At 36.3% G+C, this 23,558-nt stretch overlaps 1 protein-coding gene across 4 annotated transcripts in view; it reads left to right on the forward strand.

Moving 5' to 3' along the window:
- Positions 1-23,558, forward strand: part of LOC132201320 (neuroligin-2-like) — a 168,456-nt gene that overhangs the window by 87,567 nt on the left and 57,331 nt on the right. For all 4 annotated transcript variants that reach the window (XM_059627398.1, XM_059627396.1, XM_059627399.1 and 1 more), the window contains 2 exons: positions 1,748-2,046; positions 18,533-18,858. In XM_059627398.1, the coding sequence (XP_059483381.1) occupies positions 1,949-2,046; positions 18,533-18,858 (424 nt within the window). In that variant the 5' untranslated portion in view covers positions 1,748-1,948. The remainder of the gene's footprint in view (positions 1-1,747; positions 2,047-18,532; positions 18,859-23,558) is intronic.

The following is a 23,558-nucleotide window of genomic DNA, read 5'->3' on the forward strand; positions in this document are numbered from 1 at the left end:
CTGCTACCAGACCAATTTGATGGATATAGGAGAGGGTTTTTGGTTAGTGGGCCGGTCGATGGCTAGTTTTCCGAGCAAAATCACCCGCAGCCGCAATAGTTAGTCGGTTTGAGTGGAATTTATGCAGTCGCTGACAGAGACAATAACAGCCACACGCGGTGATTTTGGTGTCACGCACTCTCAATATATACGGTGACCACAGGGAGAACTTTAAATTCTACGCCAGCGATCGAACGCCCGAGTTTATTGCTCCCTGTGTTTGTTTTCATGCCCTAAAGCAAGTGGCGTGATCGCCCCGAGTTAAAGAATGTTATTTGCATGCAGGAAATAAAAGCAGAAAACTGAAAGACAATAAACTGCAAGACTGATAGCTTGTGGATAATTCAATAAAAGGCTCCGGGATAAAATAATATTACGGAATTTGAGCAAGTTATAAAAGTCTGAAAATAGAAACCGATTCTTGACGTCACTTCGCTTTTGATCCCCTTTTGCAAATTAATGAAGAGATAAGTTTACCGTGAGCTCTCAGTCTTTGACCAACTTTGATACTTAATTGAAAGTTTGGCTTACTTTGGCTGGGCGGGATTGCGCGTCTGCGACTGTCCCTGCCGTTTATACCGTTGGCAAGGCCTAGGATTAGGCCAGATATCATCATCCTCTTTCAAACAAAGTTGATGTTTTAATCAAAACTTCGACGCTACGGCACATTCCTTCTGCTGGCCAAAAAGAGAGTGGCTGCTTATCTCTGCTTCACAATCAGTCCCTGACACTTTTTCGCCAAAACTTTCCTCGGCACACAACTTCCTGTGTATCGATCCCTCCACCTTTGCCGAGAGTTTGTGTGCCACACGTTCACCACAGCGGTTATACTAAAACGGCCGGGTTAAAGAAAACTCGGTGGTGATACTCAAAGTTGTTCAAGTATAATACAATCTTGGTTAAATAAAAATTTTTTAACTATTGCTGCGTAAATAGATTAAATTTTATATTTTATAGTAGCACAGTATACAAATTTTGAGTGTATCAAAAATAAAAATTAAATTAAAATTAATAACCGTTTTTAAATTCTTTGCGATTATTATGACAAGTATAAAGACCCAATTTTAAAGTATTTATTTAATATTTTTAAATTAAACTTTTAATTATAATTTTTTTATTTTAAATGAATCAAAATAATTAATAATTACTTGTAAATCAATTAAAACTTCTCACAAATGCTGCAATACGAAAACAAATATATTCCACACAGTGATCCTCCATGTATTTAGATTTTATTTAGTAATAGGGATGATGCTTTTACACGTGGTAGGAAATAGTTAATTATTTAGCATATTTGTAACAATAATTTGAGAAACATTTTACCATGACTTGTCATCATCTTTTTTGTATCAATATTAATAATTAATTACAATAAATTCACAAAAACTTAAAGCAACAATAATGAATTTAAATTAATAAAATTTAATGCGTAAAAATTATGATACATAAATTTAAAAACCATTTTAATTTTGAAAATATCTTAAAATATCATAAAAAAATTTTCTGTTTTCATTTCAAATTAAGAGGACCAGTCGCCCAAATGTGAGCTATTTTAAATTGCTTTTACACCAAACCTCCAATTCACTCGATTTGAAAACCAGGCACACATTTTCTTTTGCTTGGTTCTGCCGAGATCAAACAAACTCTTGAGGCAACTATCTCAAATTGCAAATGAGCATCTAATTCACACGGCATCGGCTTGTTGCAGGGCGTTTGATGTGGGCATGGCGATCGGAGCGGCGGCGAGGAGAGGCCGTCTCGACACTTGTGGCCGCCGGAGTGAAGTGCAGCCCCTTTTGAGCCGTTGACCGACCATCTCTCGAGCGACCAGCGAGGCATGAGTTCGCAACAGCCACCGCCGCCGCCGCAGTGTTTGCCCACGGACAGATGACCCAGACCGGGCCTAGTCATGCACGTCTGCTTCTGGCTGTTGACCATCAGCGTGCTGGGCGCCGCCGCCCCGGCCTCCCCACCTGTTCAGTACAGCGCCCGCGTGGTCAAAACCAAGTGAGTACAAACAGCCCCTTTACGGACGGCTGACCCCTTCGGTGATCTGTGTGTAGGCTGACATCCCTTAATGCTTAATTAAATACCCTGATGGATTTCTAGACGCAATGATCGAATAGGCCAGAGTGTGTGGTTAAGCCGGGGGGTCAATAATATCATTGCATGGAGACTATAACTTATGATTAATTCAAGATGGTAATTATAGCTCAATTTACACAACATTATAGAGGATTTCAAAAAATTTATGAGGAGCTCCAAATCATCTAATATTTTAATTAACTGAGCTTATAATTATATTTTTATTATTTTGAGTAAAAGAAGTTACTCAAAGAAATTAATTCCTTTTTCACTTTGAAGAAACTGTTCTTTAAAATGAAAAACCTCTGCTCCAGCTTGTACACGGTCAGTGATGAGCAAAAAATTTAAAATAAGATACTTTTGGAAAGAAATTTTATTTAAGAAAGTTTTATTACAAAAAACCAATTTTTCTTCTTTTTCAAATTAATGGTGACTTTTGAATAAATCAGATGAAAATAAAACAATTTAATAACGAGCGTTAATTTAAAAACAATAATCTTTTTTCCATATTGCTTGATGTGGCTCATGAACTCGGGTTGTAGATTGTGACTAAAACTGTTTAAAATGTTTTTTCTCAAAATTACAAAAAGTAAACTCTAATAAAATTAATATTTTTTTTTTATAATTATGTTAGATTTTTTGAAGTTAGTTATATTATGGTAATCGTATAATTAAATCTGACTGGAAAAGATCCAAAAGAAAAATATTTTCTCAAATAAAAATAGCTCACACGTGTCAATCCTGGAAGCGAACGTTCCCATATCGACAGAGGCTCTCGATGCTCCCACTCGATCCATATTTACACCTCTCGTCCTGACACATTGGAAATTTCCCCAAGCACCTTGATTTATTCATTGCGAAGGCTCAAGTGAAAGATGCCTACACGTACTCACTCTCCGCCGCTGCGTATCCAAAGGCGTCGCAATTTCATTCTGTCGTTGGTGCTTTTCTTCTTTATTTTTTGCGGCGCTTGACGTTCGGTGTCACTCTCGGCGCGCGCGGTATAACTTGCCAGGCAAACACCGAGAAATTGATAATATGACACTTGACGAAGTGTGTGCGACGCAGCCATATTATTGGTCGCCCCCAGCACCGGCAGCCGCCACCAGGAAATATTTATTTCTCTCCGCCACGCTGTTTGATGGCAATCTGAAAGAAAAGCAACAACCAACGTGCGGGCCGAGATAAATCGTTTCTGGCGCACCACACACGTGGTAGAAATATAATGCAGGGTGAGACTCTGGAGGTTTGAATTCTGTTGGTGAAAAAAAAAACACCAGTCAGATTTTTAATCCATGGAACGTCTCCATTGATCTGGGGATAGGGGATAATTTTGACTTTCCATGGAAATGATGATTTAGTTTCAAATCAAGTTTATTAATGCATCACCAGGCATTCTCTGCCCAAATACATCATCCATACATTTAATATTATAAATTACATTGATTACAAGAGAGAGAATTTGGAATTTACATTAAAAAATACAGAAATTTAACGTAAGAAAAATATTAATTATTAACAAACCATTACAATTTTTATCCTTTCAACCCAAAAATTTGAGCATTTTTTAAACGATATTTAGCAGAATATTGATAAAGTTGATACAACAAATTTTATACTTTATAAAATTGTACTATCTGATATGATTGGATTTTAGAGCTAAATATTATAAAAAATAATAATTCATTAAAATATAGCAATGCTATAATAGTAATATTAAAATTAGCAAATTTAAATTATATTTAAAAAATTGTAAAAAAAAATAAGTTAAATTGCTTGTATCATTTATAAAATGATTTTGATATACATTTACATAAAATTCACTATTTACAATTAAATTTTGTTTACATAAATAAATTTGAAAAAAAGTAATCACATTAAAGCAGTGCAATACGTCTGTCTCTTGATTCTGACAACGCAGAACAAACGTCGGTTGCATCAGTTCCAGTGCATTAAGCGGCACAACAAGATGCGCAATTGCACAAACAGCTCTTTTCGCAATTTGCAATCGAAGTAATGGCCTCTCGCTGCGAGTTTGTTCCGTTGCATTGCGCGCTTATCAAATTAAAGCGGAGGAAACAAACGATTCCGACGCCGTTTGCCCAGACCTGTGTGTATAAATTCGCGAGCAGTGGTCGCGCTCAAGAGCTACTGTGGATATAAGCTGTTTACTCTTTTATTGTCTCGCGCCGTTACAAGTGCACCCAATGACCCATATAGGATTTAGAAACTGCAGCGTGTCTAGGGCGAGCGGAGCAGAAGTGCCACTTATGTGAGTTTCCACGGCTCTGGTGCTCGAGCAGTTTGCGGGCGTGATGGCGAGCCGGACGTGAATTGCATTCCCAAATCCTCATCGACGCGCTCTGCAGCGACTAGGGGGCCCCAAAGCGTCGCACATTCTCATTTCGCAGCTGAAATATTAATTTTGATGTCACATAAAGTGCTGCGAATGGCTCGGGAATTGTTTTCCTTCCGGCGAACGCTGCATTTTGGGTGAAATATGTATTAACCTGGGAGTCGACATTTCTAAAATTAAAAAGTTTGCCCTTCTCTGCCTTTGCTATTATTTTCTTATTTTTGTAAATAGATATTCCAAAGCATCACGTAAATGTTTAGTATTTTGAAACCTATAACAAACTATTTTAAAAATCAAATTAAAGTAAGCAAATTCTATTACAATAAAAATTTAAAGATAAACTTGATTGTCAAAATATCCTGTTGTATATTTTTATTTTCATTGCATTGCAGCAAATTATCAAATGGAAATTTTTCCAGTTTTTGTTTTCATGTCTATATTTTTATTTACTTTTTCTCCTCTTTTTTGGCAGGAACTTTATATTTCAGCAAACACTTTTGTCAAACGGGAAATGTTTTTGAAAAATCTTTTTATTTCTCCTGAACAGATTTTTGTTTCGGAAGTGGCTTTGCAGATTTAGAGAGCAAATCTTGTATCTCAGGAATGTCACCAACCTGAATCCTTCCCTCCACCAAATTCCAGACTAAAAAAAGATCCCCCTGGTGGAATTCCAGTGGTGTATCCGTCAGTGTGCTGGAAGAAAGGATAACTTGATCTCTAAAAAAAATTGGATCGAAAAATGTGAAACATCTACAAATTGCATTATTTACGACCTCTCCAGCGACTCTGGGCTGGATTATGTGTGCTCTGAAAAGCATCAAGGGAGCCCCTTTATACATGATTAATGGCATATTTCATAAATTTCAACGCGGCTCTCCTTCTCTCTTATCGCTGCGTTTGAAAAAGCAGCGAATTTTGTTCCGTTCAAACGTGACTTTCATACACGACCTAATGAATACGACGAAGGACTCTCGTCCGGCCTGCTGGGCAAATAAATACACAGAGCAGATTAGCCGTCGGGTGAGAGCGCAGTCGATCCATATTAATGCGTTGTTTATCTCAGCGCCGTGTCCGCTTCCGAGGGAAAAAATCAGCCCGATAGATGAATTAAAAGGAGGAAATGTCGTGGGGTGCCGGTGATGTATGGCGGGTTGCATATTATTCGAAATCAATACGGCCAGAGCTAGCTCGCGGCTGGAATCAATGCCTCGCGTCGTCGTCGCTCTCTCTGACCACAAAAAAGTATTTATCGTGACTGCCTGCCGTCGACGACGACAGAGGCTGAATGGCGGCCCACCAAGGCAGCAAAAAGCAAGCGACCCAATCTGCTCTTCTGATTGAATAATCCTTTCAGTTGTATTACTGGATTTTCTTTTCGCATGCCGCGCTTCCGCTTTCTTTGAAAATGTTATTCTTGTTCCATTCTTTGGAACCCTAATATTACTTTTATCTTTATTGTACCCTGGTAAAAAAAAATTAAAATGATTTAGAAATTCTTCAGAACTACATAATTCAATAAATTAAGCTTCATTTTGACTACTTTTAAAGAGTGTAAAATTTAGACTAACGTCAAATTATATTTTTCAACTGCGAAAACCAATAGAATGATTTAGGACAAGGTTTTACGAAAACAATTATGATAATTTTCAATAATAATAAATAATTTACTTTCAATAAAATTCTACAACTTTTCAAAAAGTGTTTGATAAAATAATGTAGTTGAAAGACAAACTGTTTTTAAATATTATTTTTAAAGTATGTAAATGTTACTAAAAAGTTTTTTATTGATTTTAAATTGCAAATAAATTTTAAATTTTAACACTTTTATGGTAAAATAAAAAAATTATAAAAAATCTTTTTAATTTTCTAAAATGTCCATTCAAATCTCATGCCAATAATTTTTAAAAATATTGTTAAATGAGCAATGATGATAAAATAGATGATCAATTAATTTTAAAATTAAACTAATTCTTAAAACCGTAATTTATTATTAAAATAATAATTTTTCTGGGAACTTGTGATTTCACATTGAATAATGAATGAATTTCGAGGATTATTTTCATTTTTCAACTACTTTTTATTTGTTCTTGACGATGAGAAATAATAATAATTTTATGGTTATCGCATACATGGTGAACAAAAAACGGGATTTTCAGCAGACTGCCGCTCTCGGCTGGTTGGTCATTGGAGAGGTTTCATAATGTGTGTCTAGAGCGGCATGGGCCGTACTACAGCACGTTGGCGAGAATAAAAATCCGTGCCACGTTATTAAAGCCCTGCTAAACAGCGAACGTTTTATGCATTTATTACAGTAGCCGCGGGTGTGTTTATCTTGAATATTACAAGCGGCCGGCATAATGGGCCTTTCATAATACAGAAAATTTGTTATCACATTATTAAAAAGTGCTGTTCAGTGCATGCGCCTGGGAAAACGTAAAAGAGTAAAGAGAGCTTCCTGTCTCGTACGTCAATTTTAATAGAGGCACGGAAATTTTGATTAGCAAAAAATTGCAAAGAAAAAGTAAAATTTTCTTTATAAACTGTAATGTTGAAGATAAAAAATTCCACAATTTTATTTGACTGTGAAAAGATAACACGTTTAAAAGTTTGATATTTACCAGCAATGATAGCAATTAATCATGCGCAGCTGGATGTATCAGACAGTCTCAATGCAAGAGGAAAATAATAATGGAATCCTTTATCATTTTCCTGCGGAATTAAATTTTTTTAATTAGATTTAAAAATTAAATAATTTATCTCTCTTGAATACACTAAATTGACAATTGAATGCCTTCAAATAAACTTATATTTTGGAAACGCCTGAAATTTGAAGAGTTAGGCAACCATTTGAACATAAACAACGTGCGGGTCGTATCTCGCAGCTAGACCACCGGTTCGATTTTAACACCATATTTCTGCACGTCAGCGTGTTTTTGTGGCAGGAGGATTTTACAAAACATGCTTGTTCTGTCGACGGCAAAAATTGGAGCGTTTTTAGAGCAAAACACGGTTGCAAGTCGTCATAAATACACACGTCGGGCTTGCTGCAAATTCGGCAAATTTCATTAATTTGGCAGCGGGTGGGCTGACGAGCGAAAGGTCTGCAAAAGCCAACGGTTGATTTTGTTTGCCATAAATTAATAAAAACTTGCGCACGCTCATTTGAATTTCAAATTGAATTTGCTCCAAAATATGGAATTCAGCAGGCAGTTAAACAAAAAAGGGCACTTGCAGGCGGCTGGCAAACTCCGCAGGCGTATTTCGCCCTCTCGGCCGCGCGTGTCTCTCTCTTGAAAGCAGAGGCACCTTTATTTTGCATGCGAGCGTGTGTTCACCCTCAAACATGTAAATTAGGGCAAGGGCCTTATTTACGGGGTAGAGAGAGAGAAAGGAGTCCGGCGCTGAATTTGCGCCACAGGACATAAGAATTAATAATAAAAGCGAGTGCAAATTCGGCGCCAAAGTAAACATGTGAAATTTTTGCTCTCTTTCTCGGCGCATCAAAGCGCGTGTTCTCGGCCGTCCACTCGCTCTTTCGGCTTTTTATTCCCACCGTTGGCCGGCTTTTTGTGTATAAATTCGCCTTTGCAAGTTTCCATTTGGACGCCTTATTTGCATTAACAAACAGCCCGCTGGATTCGTCTGGAAAGGGGAGAGCATTACGAAAAAACAACTGGATTTGCACTTTTATTTACCCCGCCTGAGCCTAATTTAATCCACTTCTGCGGAATATCTCGCATCAAGACTTGCAAATTTTTTAATCTGAACCTATATTAATGCATTTTTTTTCTAACAAAGAAAAACAGAAAATTTTGTAATTAACAATAATTTATTTATAAACTTTAATTTCTTCAGGGACTTAAATAAAGATGAAAATTAATAAAAACTTTTGATTTTATTCAAATTTGAGTAACTCAAATGACAAGTAGTATTATACATTGATAGCAAACAAAAAATGTCGTTTCTGTCTTATAAATATAGCACATTTTCTTTATCACTTTTAATTATCAATGTCTCTGAAAATCATTTTTAGGCCAAGAGTTTTATAAATTAAATCAAATAAATTATTTCCTTATTGTAAAAAAACGTTTTACCATAAATAATCTTTTATATTCATATTTCGGAATGAAATCGCCTTTTATAGCTTATGCCATTGAAAAATTAATTAGAATTCCTCTCTAGGCCTAAGAGATTGACAACTTATAAGATCATGCGTTTAATACTCATTATTCTCTTCATTAATTTCCGCCTCACGGAGTCACTAATTAAAACTGCTGATGCGCGTCATTGCTTGATCGGCGAGAACGGATATCGTGGTATCGAATCATCGCGTGGAGCAATTAGACGTCCGCCTGTCTGCCTGCGTCGCCCTTAATTGTGCCATTAACGGGCTCGCACTGAAAAGAAAAGCCCCTGGGATCGGGCAAAAACAGCTTGGCCTATCGAAAGGCAAATCTGCGAATCGGCGTAGTCAGCGGACGCCGCCGGGCTCACCTGCTGTCACGCGCATTCGCCGCTGCCGTTTTTAATAAATGACCACCACTCCGAATGCACACACACACCTATGGCCAGGACGATAAATGTGCTGAGGGTGGGTCTGTCGGCCGGCTGTGATTGCGATTCTGCCAGCTGGCAAAGTGAGATTTACAGTCGTGAAGTGTATTGTTGAATTACATCAAGGTGCCCAAAACATTTTAGTAACGTTTGCAATTGAGTCTCAAAATTAAATTTTTTAAACATGAAACCAATTTTCAAAGGAGATTAAAATTAAAAAAAATAATAAATAAAATTTTAATAATAATAAATTTATATTTTATTGAAATTTTCCCATTAGTTATTTCATTTTTTTTATAATTTCAAAGGCGTATTATCCATTTAAATATTTAATTTCTGAACTGCTATTTTTACAACCAATTCTAACGTTTATAATTGGTGTTGTTTAATGTACTTTGAGCATTAAATCGTATTTGATAAGTATGATAATAGAAAATAGAAATTAATAATAATATTGACAATTTTTTTATATTATTAAGTCCTTCACATTTCATTTTTCATGAATTGTAAGGCGTTTTATTATATTTTGAACTTTTGTCTTCATTAATGTAAAAAAAAAAATAATACCTGTCAAAGAATCCTCTTGAATCATAAACGATAAAAATTATTTAACCAAACAAATTTCAATCAAAGTTTATACAAATTATCTAAACTGAATTAAAGTTAAATCAGAGTATTTGTCATTTTGATGGAAAATTTCTGGTGCATTTGACTTGCAACGTGGCTTCCTAAGCACTCAGCGTGCTAATCGCATCCCCTAGCCATAAACAATGCAAATTAGCTTAATTAAGCGGGGCTGTATTGTGCATTAACGTTGGCAATAACACGACTTAATTAAGCGTGCACCCGCAAGTGCACTAATCTCGGCCGCCTAGCCAAGTGGCACCTTCGGAGAGCGTCCGTACATTACGGTCTGCGAGTAGTGCAACCGAATGTATTTATGCATTCGCATTAAGGAAATTTATCGTGGCACGCGAACACGTCGCCTTATTTTCGCCCTGCATAAGTTTGATCGTGTGAGTGCACTTGCACGTGTATGTGTGCAGCCTGGGAAATTAATAGAGTCACGCTGCTTGCTCCTTGTATTATTCGTCGGCGCGTGTAATAAATAAGGCAGGCTGAACCGCAAACTAATTGCACTAACAGGTAAAGAGGTGTTTTATCTCGTTTGCGGTGAGCCCAGTTAGTTCGCAGTTTCACCTACGTTTAATTTGGAACGGGACAGTTTTACTGCTTCTCGGTGTGACAGCTTTAACCATATGACTAAAAAAGCGTACTGCGTCAAAAATTTCCATAGAAAAGTTGAAAAACGCGGGGTTTTTTTGTAATTTTAGGTACATATAAATATAATAAAAGCTAATCTTTTAATTTTAAGAAAAATTATACAAACGAAATGAATTGCACTCTTTTCAGGTTTTTCTAATTTAAAATAAAAATGACTGTAAAGAATATTTTTTCTTTAATATAAGTATATGAGAATGTACCATTTAAAATTTTGTGCCAATGTCGGCAGTCTATTGTTTTAAAGATTTTAACTCTAGATTTAGGAAAATATTTTTTTTAAATATATTATCTAGGGTGATTAAAAATAATTCAAACAATGCATTATGAAATAAGAAATTTACATGCAAATTAATCATAATACTACATTATATAATTCTTTAATTTTATAATCATATTTGAAGTTAACGTTATATTAATTTACCAAAATTCCAATTTTCTCTAAAAAAATAATTATAATAATGATAATCAATAATAATATAAATAAAAACAAAACAGAGCGCCGGAGTAAAACTACATTTTAGTACGCTTTATTCATAAAATTTTTCTGTGCACAGTCTTTTTCATTTCTTGGTCTTAATACGCTCATTTTATAACGCAGACTGAACTGGATTAAGGAACATGAAGACCTGATGTAAACGTTAAGCTGTTTTATTTTTATTCTCTTTACTCATATTTCCTGGCTTGTCCAATAAAACTCCGTTAGAGGAATTCAATTAAGAAGCCTTAGAAGCTGAGGGAAAATTGAAAATCCTCGCCTGTCACACACTTCATATGCTTGAAAAAGAGACGACGCCTTCTGCGCGAAAGAAAGGCCTCGCTCTCCAGCACTCTGCCGACTCTTTTGTGAATTCAGAGATTGCAGCGTCGAAACGCAATTCCTCTGCAAAGTGAAAAACCTTCTTTGCTGCTCCCACGCATAAATATATATAACAAAATACCAGAATTTTTCTCAATCCCGCAACTCACACACGCGGCGCCGCCTAAAAAGATGAAATCTATATGCAGATGCGAGTTGTGTGACACCGGGAGCTCGTTTCCATCAATATGCATAAAAAAGCGAGGCCTGCTGCGAAACATTGCGCGCCTCCGAACATAAATATGATGCACGTCACACGGAATACTGCGAAAAGTGTGTTTTGATACCAGGATAGCGCCCGAGTCTCGCGAACTCATCTCAATATGTTGTCGGTAAAATATTTATCGCGAGAGACTCTTTTTCCTCTTGAGTGCAAGCAAAAGAAAGTGTGCCAGCTCGGAAATTCCCACATGGAGACGTGTGCGCGGCTATGAGAATATTGTCCAGTGGGGCTTCTCAGCGGGCAAGAGATGAGGTCGGAGGAAAAATTTGCGGCTCGTTTGAGTGAGAAATTCTGCCTTTATAGAAAGTATCTATTTGCGCAGATTCTTATGGAGCGAATTTCTAGAGAGATTTATAGGGAACAGAATAAACCACAGAAGTAAAATTATATAGTTATTGTCAAGAATTGGGTTCCAAATTGACCACCAAAAAGAAAAGATTAAATAATAACAAGTAAAGTACGCTGAATTTTCAACTGTAAGTGCATAAATGATGAATTTTTTTAAGGTATCATCCTAAATCGGAAATCCACCAAAATGAAACGACTAAATAATTTAAAAGTAAAGGTTGCTTAACAATAAAAAACAAGTGCAATCTTGATGCATAGTAGTCTTTTTTGAAAAATCAATCTAAATTGAAAAGGCTCCAAAATAAAATAACGACTAAACAATAAGTAAAGTTAGCTGAATTATCAATTACAAGTGCATAAATGATGAATAATCGTATTTTTTTATTTTAAATTTACAAATTACAATTTAATGACTATTCTTAAAATAAGTGAAAAGACTTTGAAATCCTTGTCGCGAGTAATATTTTTTTCTGTGAAAAATTTAAATTAAGTCGAAAGTTGTGCTCAAAGGGGTTGAAAATAAAATCTTATATGTATAACCCATATTCAAACTTCTAGTTTTACGATGATAATCCCTCGGTGCAGCACTACTGGACTCTGGAATCCATAAAGCAACGCACCAATGCCCATTGGAATAATAAACAGCCGTGAAAAATTAATAGCACTCTCTCGTTTTTCAGCTCTCTGAATATTTAAATGGAGTATAATGCGCGTGTAATTGTGATTTACGTCGCGCCATAAATTTTAAAAGCACAAAATGACATATGGTGTGGTCATTGAGAAGATGGGCCGTTGGAAAAAAATCCAAAAGCTGCACATATAGTCCAGTGAGCATAAAGCAGCGCTTTCCCTCTCATTGATGACTCCTCGGCGCTCATAAATCAGAATCCACGTTTTTTGTTGCGTGCTCTCATTCACAGTCTATAGTGAATCTGGGCGCCGTGTGGCCATTAAAGTTTTATTCCTTAACAGCTGCCGAGAGAGCTGATAACTACTTTTAGAGACACGCCATTATGAACCGGAGATTATTTCAGTACAAATCGGGTATTTCTTTTCAAGAATTATTCATTTGCCCTTATCGTTCCACATAATTCCAGATAAATTCTGAATTTTATTAATTTAAATGTCGGTTTTCTATGATAAGTGTAAATTTTATAGGATATGCTAGATTGAGAGAGAATTGGAATTTTACTATCAACATAATTTTGAACTCCTTTGCAACTAAATGAGCTTTTCAGGTAAAAAAATCCATCCAAACCTCATTTTAAATTTAAAATATCTTCAGAATACTTTTCTCAATTAATTTGGTATTCAAATCAAAATAAGTAATAATAAATCTGGGTTAAAAAACGCGCATCTCCCGTTTAAATCTGTTAAACCGAAATCCCAGGGAGGATAAGTCCCAAGGCACCTCATGCAAAGTCAGCCCCGAGAGCAAGGTCTGGCGAGCCATAAAACACATTTCGCTGCATTCAAAGCAGCCGAGAGAGGCGCGGCTCCTCACTACTTTTAATGACGAGGGTGCAACAGTGATATCGGGCTTCGCATTCTTCTTCATTACAAGCGAGGTCGCCTTTTCCTCCTCTCTCAGAATTGCCGTCTCCTTGTTTGCGCTAAATAAAAAGTAAGAAGAGCTGCAGGAAAAGGGGCGCCAGCGCGTGCACACGGAGACTAAATATTATGAGATAAACGTCAGCACAAAGGACGCGAAAATTATGTTCCAGCCGAGCTTAACAAAGATGAATTGTGCCAAATTAAAAGGAGAGAAGCGCGCGCGTGACAAAGGAACTGCAGGGAAGAGCTTTGCGGGATTTTGAGCAGTGTCACTTTTGAACTTTATATGACTGCTGGAGGAGTTCTCCGAAGTGAAATTTTTATCTCTCGTACGACACTTTTGTCTCTTAATCACTAAGCTCATTATTAATAAAAAAAATGTAGAACGCTGAAATCAAAATGGGATTATTTAGTTATTTGTTATTTCATTAATATGATCTATTAAATATTTTTCAAATGTAACAAAAGTTTTTTTGCATTTTTCCATGAAATAATAATTTCATTTAAAAATATAAATAAATAAATAAAAGGAAATGTCTATAAACGATCAAAATTTTATTTATTTTTCTATTCTCACAGGGTTTTTTCATTTTAATTTCAAAATTTCGAATGGATTTTTACTGTTATTAGCTAACAATATAGATTCACATCTCTATTTAACTTTTATTATTGTTTTATACTACCTGTACCAATTAAGTCCCGAATCTATAGTATGAAAAAATATCGGGATTATCCCTTTGCCAATCTTTGCCCAAATAATGCTGCTTATGTTTCATATTTTCCCTAAAACATCCGCGTGGCCGGCCATTTTCCAGCATTTGGCACAACAGGAAAGCCCAGTTAGCGCAAATTTAATAACGTGGAAAAGGTCCACATTTATTGCCCAAGTTTTATCAAATAATACGCCTGAGCAATAAAGTTCTCTCTCTCTTGGCCGGGCCGCTTTGCTCCCGGATAAACTTGCGCGCGTTGTCGTTAGTGTACGTGGAGTGGCGCGCCGAGGAAGAAGTAAGAAATTCGAGCAGTCAACTACCACTGTAAGCTACTTTATGTCCCGACTGCTGCTGGGACGCAAGTTATAAACTGCCGCCGTGTGCTTTCTCGCTGCCGACGCTCGGATGATGACTCCTTAATTTATGGCTCCTCCTAGGCTCGCCCGGCCGCTCGCAGAACAAAGCATTAAAAAATTAGCACCGACGCCGCCTCTGCTGACTACCACGCAAAATTTGCTTTTCCTGCCCCTAAATAGCGACACGCTTTGTTTTCCACCAGCAAACTTCCAAGCAGATTCGCTCTTTTGGTTCTGACAAAGTTATAAGTTCAGAAGTCTTTGAGTCATAAGAGTTTAAATAGTGGCACTGATTGTAATAATTGGTTCATGACTCTCCTTCAAAGTGCTTCTTTTGAAACGCTTGAAGCCTGTTCAAATCTTAAATATTTAATGAAACGTTAAGCCAAATCCCACTTATTTCTTAGAAAAGTCAGTCATGAGAAGATTAAAAAATTCAAGAGATATTAAAACAAATTGTCTTTTTTTTACTACTTATATAACTTATAATAATTCATTGTTTACTATTACCGTTACCATTTTTTTTCTTAAAATTATTACTTAAATTTTAAATTATTTTACTATAATAATTTTACTAACTTAATTTGTTTTTGTCTTTTATCTTTTAATCGCTAGTTGAATCACAAGAATAAAAATAAAATAAAAAATCCAATTTTACTTTTAATTATTATAATCTACAAATTTTAATCCACTAACAATTCAGTAAAGAAAAATCAGTAAATCATTCAGGTTTATTATATAATGTTAAATGAAACTTGCGTAAAGCCAAACTTATTGATTATTGATTATAAAATTATTCATTTAATTAATCGAGCTACCTACTTTCCTAAATGTTCTGTACGAAAGTGGCAAGCAAATTAGTTGACGAAGCATCGATTTTTCGCGGACCAACTTGCAGCACCGTCAAACGCGTAATCCATTTACACGACGCAGCAATAATTATTCAAATCAGTGTCATTAAATTTTACGCTTATTAGCGGGCGTGCGCGCAAATTTCGCTCGAAAATATGCGGTGGACGGGTTGAAATTTGCAGCAGTCTCGGCAGGGATTACCAAGGTTAATGGCGCGAGATATAAATTATGCCTAACTGCAAATCCAATCCGATAGGTCGGCAATCAGAACGGCTCGAGTAATGGGAAAGCCATTTTCCGATTCAACCTTCCCGCTCGTTCGGTGCTCGCCGGCCGACTTTATTGGCAAATTATGACTGTTTGGTCGAGTGACCGAGCAGAGAGCACAAGACTGAACTCGCATAGACCAGGGATTAGTTTCTCTCCGCCCGCTCATCTGTGAAAGTACCGAGATGTGTATTAAATTTCTACTCTTCCGACTCGGGCAACTCAATTTTCTCCAAATTATACGTAAGCTTAAGCTCTGAAAAATCTTTTAACTCGCCTGAATTTTCCGGTTCGAAATCTGTCCCGATACACCTGGCGGACGCCTCTGGGGAATTAATGAAAAAAGTTTTGGCCGCTCTCGCGCAACTAATGCAAAAATAATGAAGCCGGCTGCGGTTGTTTATCATTCAGTCAGTTCGGTTGCGCCTTCAAAATCGACGCGAGAGCGAGTCATATTTCAGCGGGCTTAACATCTCGAAAGAGCTGTGCAGTCGGTATGCGGAAAGTTTTTTACCCCGGGATAAACAAAGTGGCAGGCCTTGATGGAAAAATGATTATCCGGCAATTTATTTACAACGGGCCATTAATCATTGGCTCGAGGTGCAAATGTGGCGGCTGTTTTCTCTCCCTGCATCTTTTCCCCGCCTTTATTAACGTAAGTGGCAGAACAAAGACAGACTCAATTTTGTCGGCCGACTGCGCGACACTTTCCAATTTAACTTTCCTGACTAGTTTTGCTAAAAAAAAAGGAGAAGGAAACACAAAGAGTTTGTCGCTTGAAGAAGTTGCTTTGTTTCTTGCTGGCGGGAATGCAACTGTGTGTTTATTCAATTGCTGTGTACTTAACTGATTTGACTGTAACTGCTGGGGAGGATGAATGGAGTTGTGTCTTTTGAAGTGCACAACGAGACGGCGCGTTTATTTATTTATTCTCATCAAATCGTGGACTTTTCAGTCTTTGATCTGGAACGCTATATTTACGAGAAGTTAACTTTATAAGGAGAGCTTGGATAGCTTTTGTGAAAATCTACATTAACTATGCACATGTCTGGTAATGAATTATAATATTAAATACGTTTTGCAGGCTTAGCTGCCACTGTGAATTGATGAAATATTTTTTTTTAAATCACAGAATCAAATATAGATTTTACAAAAAGAATTTACCTAATAATTGATAAACTTTGAAAACTTAAATTTTTAAATATAGAAAGTAAAAAATTAAATAAATTATGAATTATAAAACAAAAAATTTAAAGATTCTTCATGCAAAATATTGTAAAACGTAAATTGTTATCCAATCAAAGTAAAACATTTTCATAATATACTTGTATTTTTAAAGAAAAATGCACATTCTATCTAGCTTATAATTAATTCAAAAAGAGATGTTTGTGCAATTACTGTGTTCAATAATGAATGTTTTATAGATATTTTAATTTGAAAAAGATTTCTATAATAGTGTCACTTTCCAAATTAATTAAGTTTTCATGAAACAAAACAAAATAATGATTTATTTACTTATTCTCGCTTATTCTATTAAAAAATGTTCTTTTTTCGGTTCTTTTGTTTTGTTTTTTTGTTTTTTTAATTTGATAAATTGAAAAATAGTGTTAATTTGTAATTCTATACTGATTTGGAATGGTGCTCCAAATGATAAATAAACACAGGGAGGCAAAGTTGTTGAGGAAATTTGCACGTGCAGTGTCTGGTGCAAACAATGGCAGCCTGACGAGGATCTTCTTTTCCCTCAGCGCCTAACAAATGGAGAAATACTCGCCGCTTTTATAAGGGAGGAGGGAACACGCGCGTCCGCCTTTGTCTTAACTCAATTGTGAAATTAGAGCTCGTCTGCTGGCTAGCAAAAAGACAAACCAGATTAGTCGACTCGGCAGATGAGAGCGTTTGCAACGCCGAAACTCGCGACTACAGTGTGTGACAGAACTGCCGGGGCAAAACATTATTACGCGACAAATTTGCTTTAATTATAAGCAGCGCGCACAATCTCCGTCTGCACATAATACGATAGTACTCCTAATTAGAGCCCTTGCTGGTTGCAGTTTTTAAATCAGGGACGCTCAAATCAGAGAGCAACTTATTCTGAATAGCCTTATCCATTTTTAATTAAAGAGAATGATGAATTTAAATTAAGTAAAATAAATTTTATATTATTAACTACTGTTTTCAACGATGCACGTTCAACACAGATAATGAAGATTTAAATCACACAAAATTGGGTGTCGATACGATATTTTATGCAACATGCGAAACCACACCGGGAATTATCTAACTGATTTAACAATAACCAAGAACTTAGATTTTGGATTTGAGTTTACCTGGATAAAACCGTGCCATTCGTAAATTGTAATTAAAAAAGTTAAAGATTAGATATCAATTTTCTGTGTTTCTATGTTAAGCAGGTTGCATACCCCACGCATTATGATAATGAGCAATGACAAAATCTCTAGATTGTAAAAACGGCTTTCATAGTTTAAATTTACTTGTTGCGAAAAATATCCCAAGCTCAGCCTTAGCGATAGTCAAAAGTTCTTCTATATAAATAATACTAGAGTTTCAGGTTGCACAAACTCCACAGTTTGACTGACGGAGGGTAAAATTTTGTATAGCCGGCAGACAGTTATAAATGTTTAAGCACTGGCATGTAAAATTCATACGCCATCATCAAGTATTAATGTGGAGTGGGAGATGGCGTGCAATAAAAATACGTTATTCGCAGCAGCGAAATCCGCTTTTCTGTGAAAGATCAAAGCAGCAAAGTTGGGAAATAAAAGAGCGAATTTCGCAATCAGTGGCGTGGAAAAAATCACGCTCTCTCCACAGGCACTGTCGAAAAATCTCCTCTGCATAAATAACAAAAGAGGAATGCGGGATTAATTTTTAAAAATTCACGAAATCTGGTAGCAAAAAAATTATACAAAATTAACAAATTCCATACGCATTAAAAATGTAACAATTTTGCAACTCCTTTACAAATAAACCCTATATTAAAATTAGTCTCCTGGCATTGAATGACCTTTTTGCTTGTTTCAGGTACGGGCAGGTGCGGGGTGTGCAGATCCAGCCCAACTCGCGGCAGATGGAGGCGGTGGACGCGTTCCTGGGCATTCCGTTCGCCTCGCCGCCGACGGGCAGCGGCCGCTTTCGTTTCCCGAAGGCGCCGGCCAAGTGGAGTGGCGTGTGGACGGCAGAAAAGTTCGGCGCCGTGTGCCCCCAGCGGCTGCCGGACCTTGCTAATGAAAGTGCGACCTTGGAGCTGATGCCTCCCGGGAGGCTGAACCAAGTGAAAAGACTGGCCCCCCTGCTCTCTAACCAGAGCGAAGATTGTCTCAACCTCAACCTCTATGTGCCCGGCACCGGTGAGTTTTTTGCCCCACCGCTTATTTCGGCTTATTTACTTCCATTAGAACTAAAAAACTAACTCCGAGAGCTTTCCCGGCCCGACTGCCTGAACAAGTAGAATTGTAGGTGGGCGGACGTCAACACGGATTTATTCCTCTTGCCCAGATTTGCGGAAAGTTTATAATTTCGTTCAGAAATTTTCCACAATTTCTATGTTAGCCTCATTTTGATCATTTGTAAGTGAATTTAATTAATTTATGTTGAGTATTAGTTAATATTAAATTACTTACTTAGTTTAAAAAAAAAATAACTAATGCTCTATCACAAAATAATTTATTATTTTATTAATAATTTAAATCATTTAAAATTTTTAAATAATTATTTATAATATAGTTTAAATATTTGCATGAATATTCTGCAATAATTTTTATATCCAACAATGAAGTTTTCCTGCAAAATTAACATTTTAGTCGCAAAAGACAACCAGCGCACTCAAAACTCAAAGTTATAATAAGAATTATTAGTTCTCTCCTCTCTTAATTCCTAATTCAAATCCTGCACTGCATTGTCTTCCCTCGTCCCTCAACTTATTCGCTCCAGCACTATTTCTTCAATTAAGAGGGAATAGAACTTGTTGAGGAAAATTATGTCTCGACGCTACACTTCTTCCCTTTGCTATTATAATATCCAACTAGAGACACGACACTAATCCAAAAAGTTTGTCTGCCGCCCTGGTAAGCGTTTTATAATTCCTTGGGAATTACTCGACGCCGCCCTCGTCTTCTCTCTCGCAGTGCATCTCCCTCTCAAGAATTTTCGCCGGCGCTTTTAATTTCTGCCGCCACTGCTGCGGGAGCATAATTTGATCCATCACACTTCATTATCTTGAATGCTCGCTGCTTTATGAAGTTGTAAAACTGACATCTACTTTCTAGCACTCGGGATTAAATTTAATAAAGACACGCGCACACCCCTTCCCTGCTTTTTAGTGCAAAGGACGCGTGGTTGTGGAATTTTGGCAGCTGCTCACTCGCAAAATGAATGAAATGAAGCTTTCTAGAGAGAATGCGATGATATTTTCTTTTAATCTACATTAATAATAATTGATACTCAAGAGCTACGGCTTCTTTAAATAGATATCAAATCAAGTAATAGATACTTCTCTTCAATTAGAGAATTTTGCTTGTTTAAAATTTCGCAATATTTAACTAAGGAGTTTCAAGTTTTAACGTGTTTTTGATAAAATTGATTATTGCTTTGTGCAATTAACATTGAATGATGTATGTTATTGCGTTTTAATTGTGATAATAAAATTTGTAGTTAATATAAAAATGTTATATAAAAAAGAATTACATTATAATTTAAAAAATTTTATTTTTAAATTTTATGTGATCTTTAATGTGTTTAAAGTATTTTTTTTATTATTTATCAAATTTATTAATAGTTTAAATGTTAAATTTGTTCCGATTTTTTACTATGCAGAGTTTAAAGAAAAAAATATAAATATAACTTAAACTTTCTTATCTAAGCAATTAAATATTTCTTACCTCAAAAGTGTTATATCAAAAGCAACATTAATGTAAAACATTAATCCCAAAATTGGTTCATCCAGTTTAAGTGATTTTATTAAAATTACATAAATTAATTTTACTTCGAACATTTCCTGCACTTGAAAGTCTCGATGGTTTTATATAAAAGCTCCTTTAAATTTAATAGCTTTCCCGCAAATTTCTCAAACATATAAAAACGAGTGGAAGTAAGGAAAACAGGCTTTGCCCTGGTTGAAAAAAATGATTCAATAACAAATTGCTCTTTTTTAATAACATTAAACACTTTTTCAACAAGGACGAAGCCCATTTTCTTCCATGATCGTCTCCTAGATTATAAATATCCTCACTAGAAAATGTGTGCTGATAACAAGTATCGAAATAAAATGTTATTTTTCACGAAATAATATTTTTCTGTCACTGAATAAATTGTTTGTATACGCAACTAACTCCAGCGAATAACATATTCATGACACGCAGCTCCAAATTTTTGGTGTTTGGTTAGGAGGAGTGAGTCGCGAGTACGTCAACCTGTTCTCTCAGAACTCACGCTGGGTGCACGGATCCGCGAAATCTGCTTCTGCACCTTTCAGCTGCGAGCCCCAGGAGTGTGAAGTTTGAAGCGCGAGACCGTGGTGCACACGTCCGGCCTTGTTCACGTAGAACCCTCGCGAAAAAAGAAACCTCACACCTGGCCGGGGCGCACGTCGGGCAGGCAGGGTTGTTGTGCTGTATCTCGGGCGGGGTGCGCGCACCACCACTTTCCGCCCAGTACGCGATTACACCTGCCTGCCTACGCGGGCTAAATTTATTCCGGCGAAAAAAGTGTCTGAAAAAGCACCCCTGTACATGCACATGTTTAGACTAGTCGGGCGTAATTTGAAGGAGATAGCGCAGAGGGCTGACGTGTGCACAGACTGTCAAACGCGCGAGCAAATGTACCCCAAAATGTAATATGTTTTCATGAGATTTGCGTCCCTCCGAGTTAGCTGTGAACTCGTTTACGCACCCACGACTCATTTGCAAAACTTATTCTGGACGTGGCATATTTTTGTTTGCTCGGTACGGTAAAACTTCCTGGAAAAATGTTGATATTATTTTGCGGTTTCCAAACAACGTTTGGCAAGGCTTGATAATAAACACAAATATAAACACGCAACAAAAAAAAATTTGATTTTGGAAATTACCGTGGGCTAAATTTTTCCATTTTTTACACCAATTTCCTCCTGTTAACGCATTTTTTTGATTGAGGAAGTATAGCTACATCAGCTATAAATAATATTTATAAACGTTTTTATTTTCCTTTTTCCCGCTTTTTAACGCTTGATTTTTTTTTTTCAAACAAAATTCAATTCAAAACTCAAATGTTTTTATTCCCATGTAATAAAAACTACCAATGACAAAGGCTGTACATTTTAAGCCCAATTTGATGCACATCAATAAGCCCTCTTTTCATTTCCATTCAATCGTACCGTCCCATGCAATTCTAAGTAGCTGAAATTGAGGAAAAGTAGCGATTCAAAAACGTATGCCTCAAAATTTCCTCAATTAAAATGCTATATTGGAACAGAAGAACATAAAATTTTTCAATTAAAATCTCATTTGATTTAAAAGAAATAAAATAAATTTAATGTATTTAAACTTTTTTCATCTCATAATTGAGCATGAACTCTCTGAGCTCAAAATAATTTTTAGTGAATATTATTTTATTATTTAAAAATATTTTAACTTGCCACCTGCTGGCTCATTAAAAGGGCGCAGGCCGATTTCTCGTCGGTCTTAAAAAAAATCTCTGCGTTTAAAGTAATGAATGTAAAAATTTAATTTCCTTGCTTTTTGTTTGATATCTTTGATAAAATGGATGAAATATTAGTTTCTAAAATTTCAGATAGTAACTTGATGTGTCTAAACACCATTAAAGCGTTAATTATAATAATTTGTCTTTCTTAAATCGCGACTTGAAAAGCCACAAGCACCCCCCGAACTGAGCCAATGTTTGGCTTAAACAATCACATTAATTAGTTTCCGAGGGCAATTCAAGAGGCTCTAATGATTCCGAAAACTGGATTAGCAAACTTGGGATGCCACCCTCGCTCCCTCTGCGAGCCAAAATTCCCCACCGGGAGATCGCACGACGGCATAGCTTGTGTTTGAGCAAATAGCCGCTTTGCTTTTGCATGTAATCGAGTGCAGTCGTGTTGGTTTGTTTGTTGGCTCGACGAGCCAAACACAAATTCACCGGCAACCGGTCGCGCTAATTTGGACACGCAAGTGCTCTTCAGCGTATCTGTTGCTCGGGTTGCATAGCTTTCCGATACAAAGGGGCCATTCTCGCATCGGCTGCAAATTTCACGCCGGCAGCTGCTCCAGAACTAAAGAGACAACCGAATTTTAAGCGAAATTGGAAAAGTTTCGAATTGCGCAAAGTGCCAGCCGGAGTGCGTCTTTCGCACTCTTGCCTGCGTGCGCCATGTGTGCTCGTTTTTGTTTGTGCACTGCCGGTCTCGGTGAATATCGCCATTGTATGGCCGGCTTGAGGCTTAGGGCGGCTGTTCATTGCCAAGACGTGGCACTCCCGGTCGTAAAGGGTTTTTTAGACTGCGATTTTTTTGCACGCTCTGCTGTCGTAAAGGAGCTGAGGGCAAAATTTGCGACACTCATTTGCTCGCCTCAAGTACCACTCAGAATTTAATTAAGCTAAAATACATCTTTTCATTTTGCAAATAAAAAATATAATATAAAATAGTGTTTATAAATTTAATTCCTGTTTCCATCCAACGGTCAAAACTTTTAGCTAAATAACCCTTACTTTGTTTCAACTTTAAACTAAAACACTAAAAGGAAACCTCTCGAAGCTCCATTCAATTCCCAATATTTAGTTGATTTTAAAATTTAAAAATGTGCCATATATGTTTATATTTTTTCTCTAATTAAATTTTTTAAATAAAAATCGGTGTTATTTTATATTTTACAGGATATTGAAATATGGGTATTTTGTGTTAATTTAAAAAATTTTAAATATTTAATATATTGGAAAAAAACTCGCTAATGCACTCACAGTTTTTTAACGTTTTCAAACTTACAATTAGCATATTAATACATTAAAATATATTAAATAGCAAGCAAATCGTTCCAAAATTGTATGGTCATAACCGCCTCTACTACCCTTC

This window comes from Neocloeon triangulifer, unplaced genomic scaffold (genome assembly GCF_031216515.1).
Source record: "Neocloeon triangulifer isolate White Clay Creek 2 clone unplaced genomic scaffold, ASM3121651v1 ptg000014l, whole genome shotgun sequence".
Taxonomy (NCBI): domain Eukaryota; kingdom Metazoa; phylum Arthropoda; class Insecta; order Ephemeroptera; family Baetidae; genus Neocloeon; species Neocloeon triangulifer.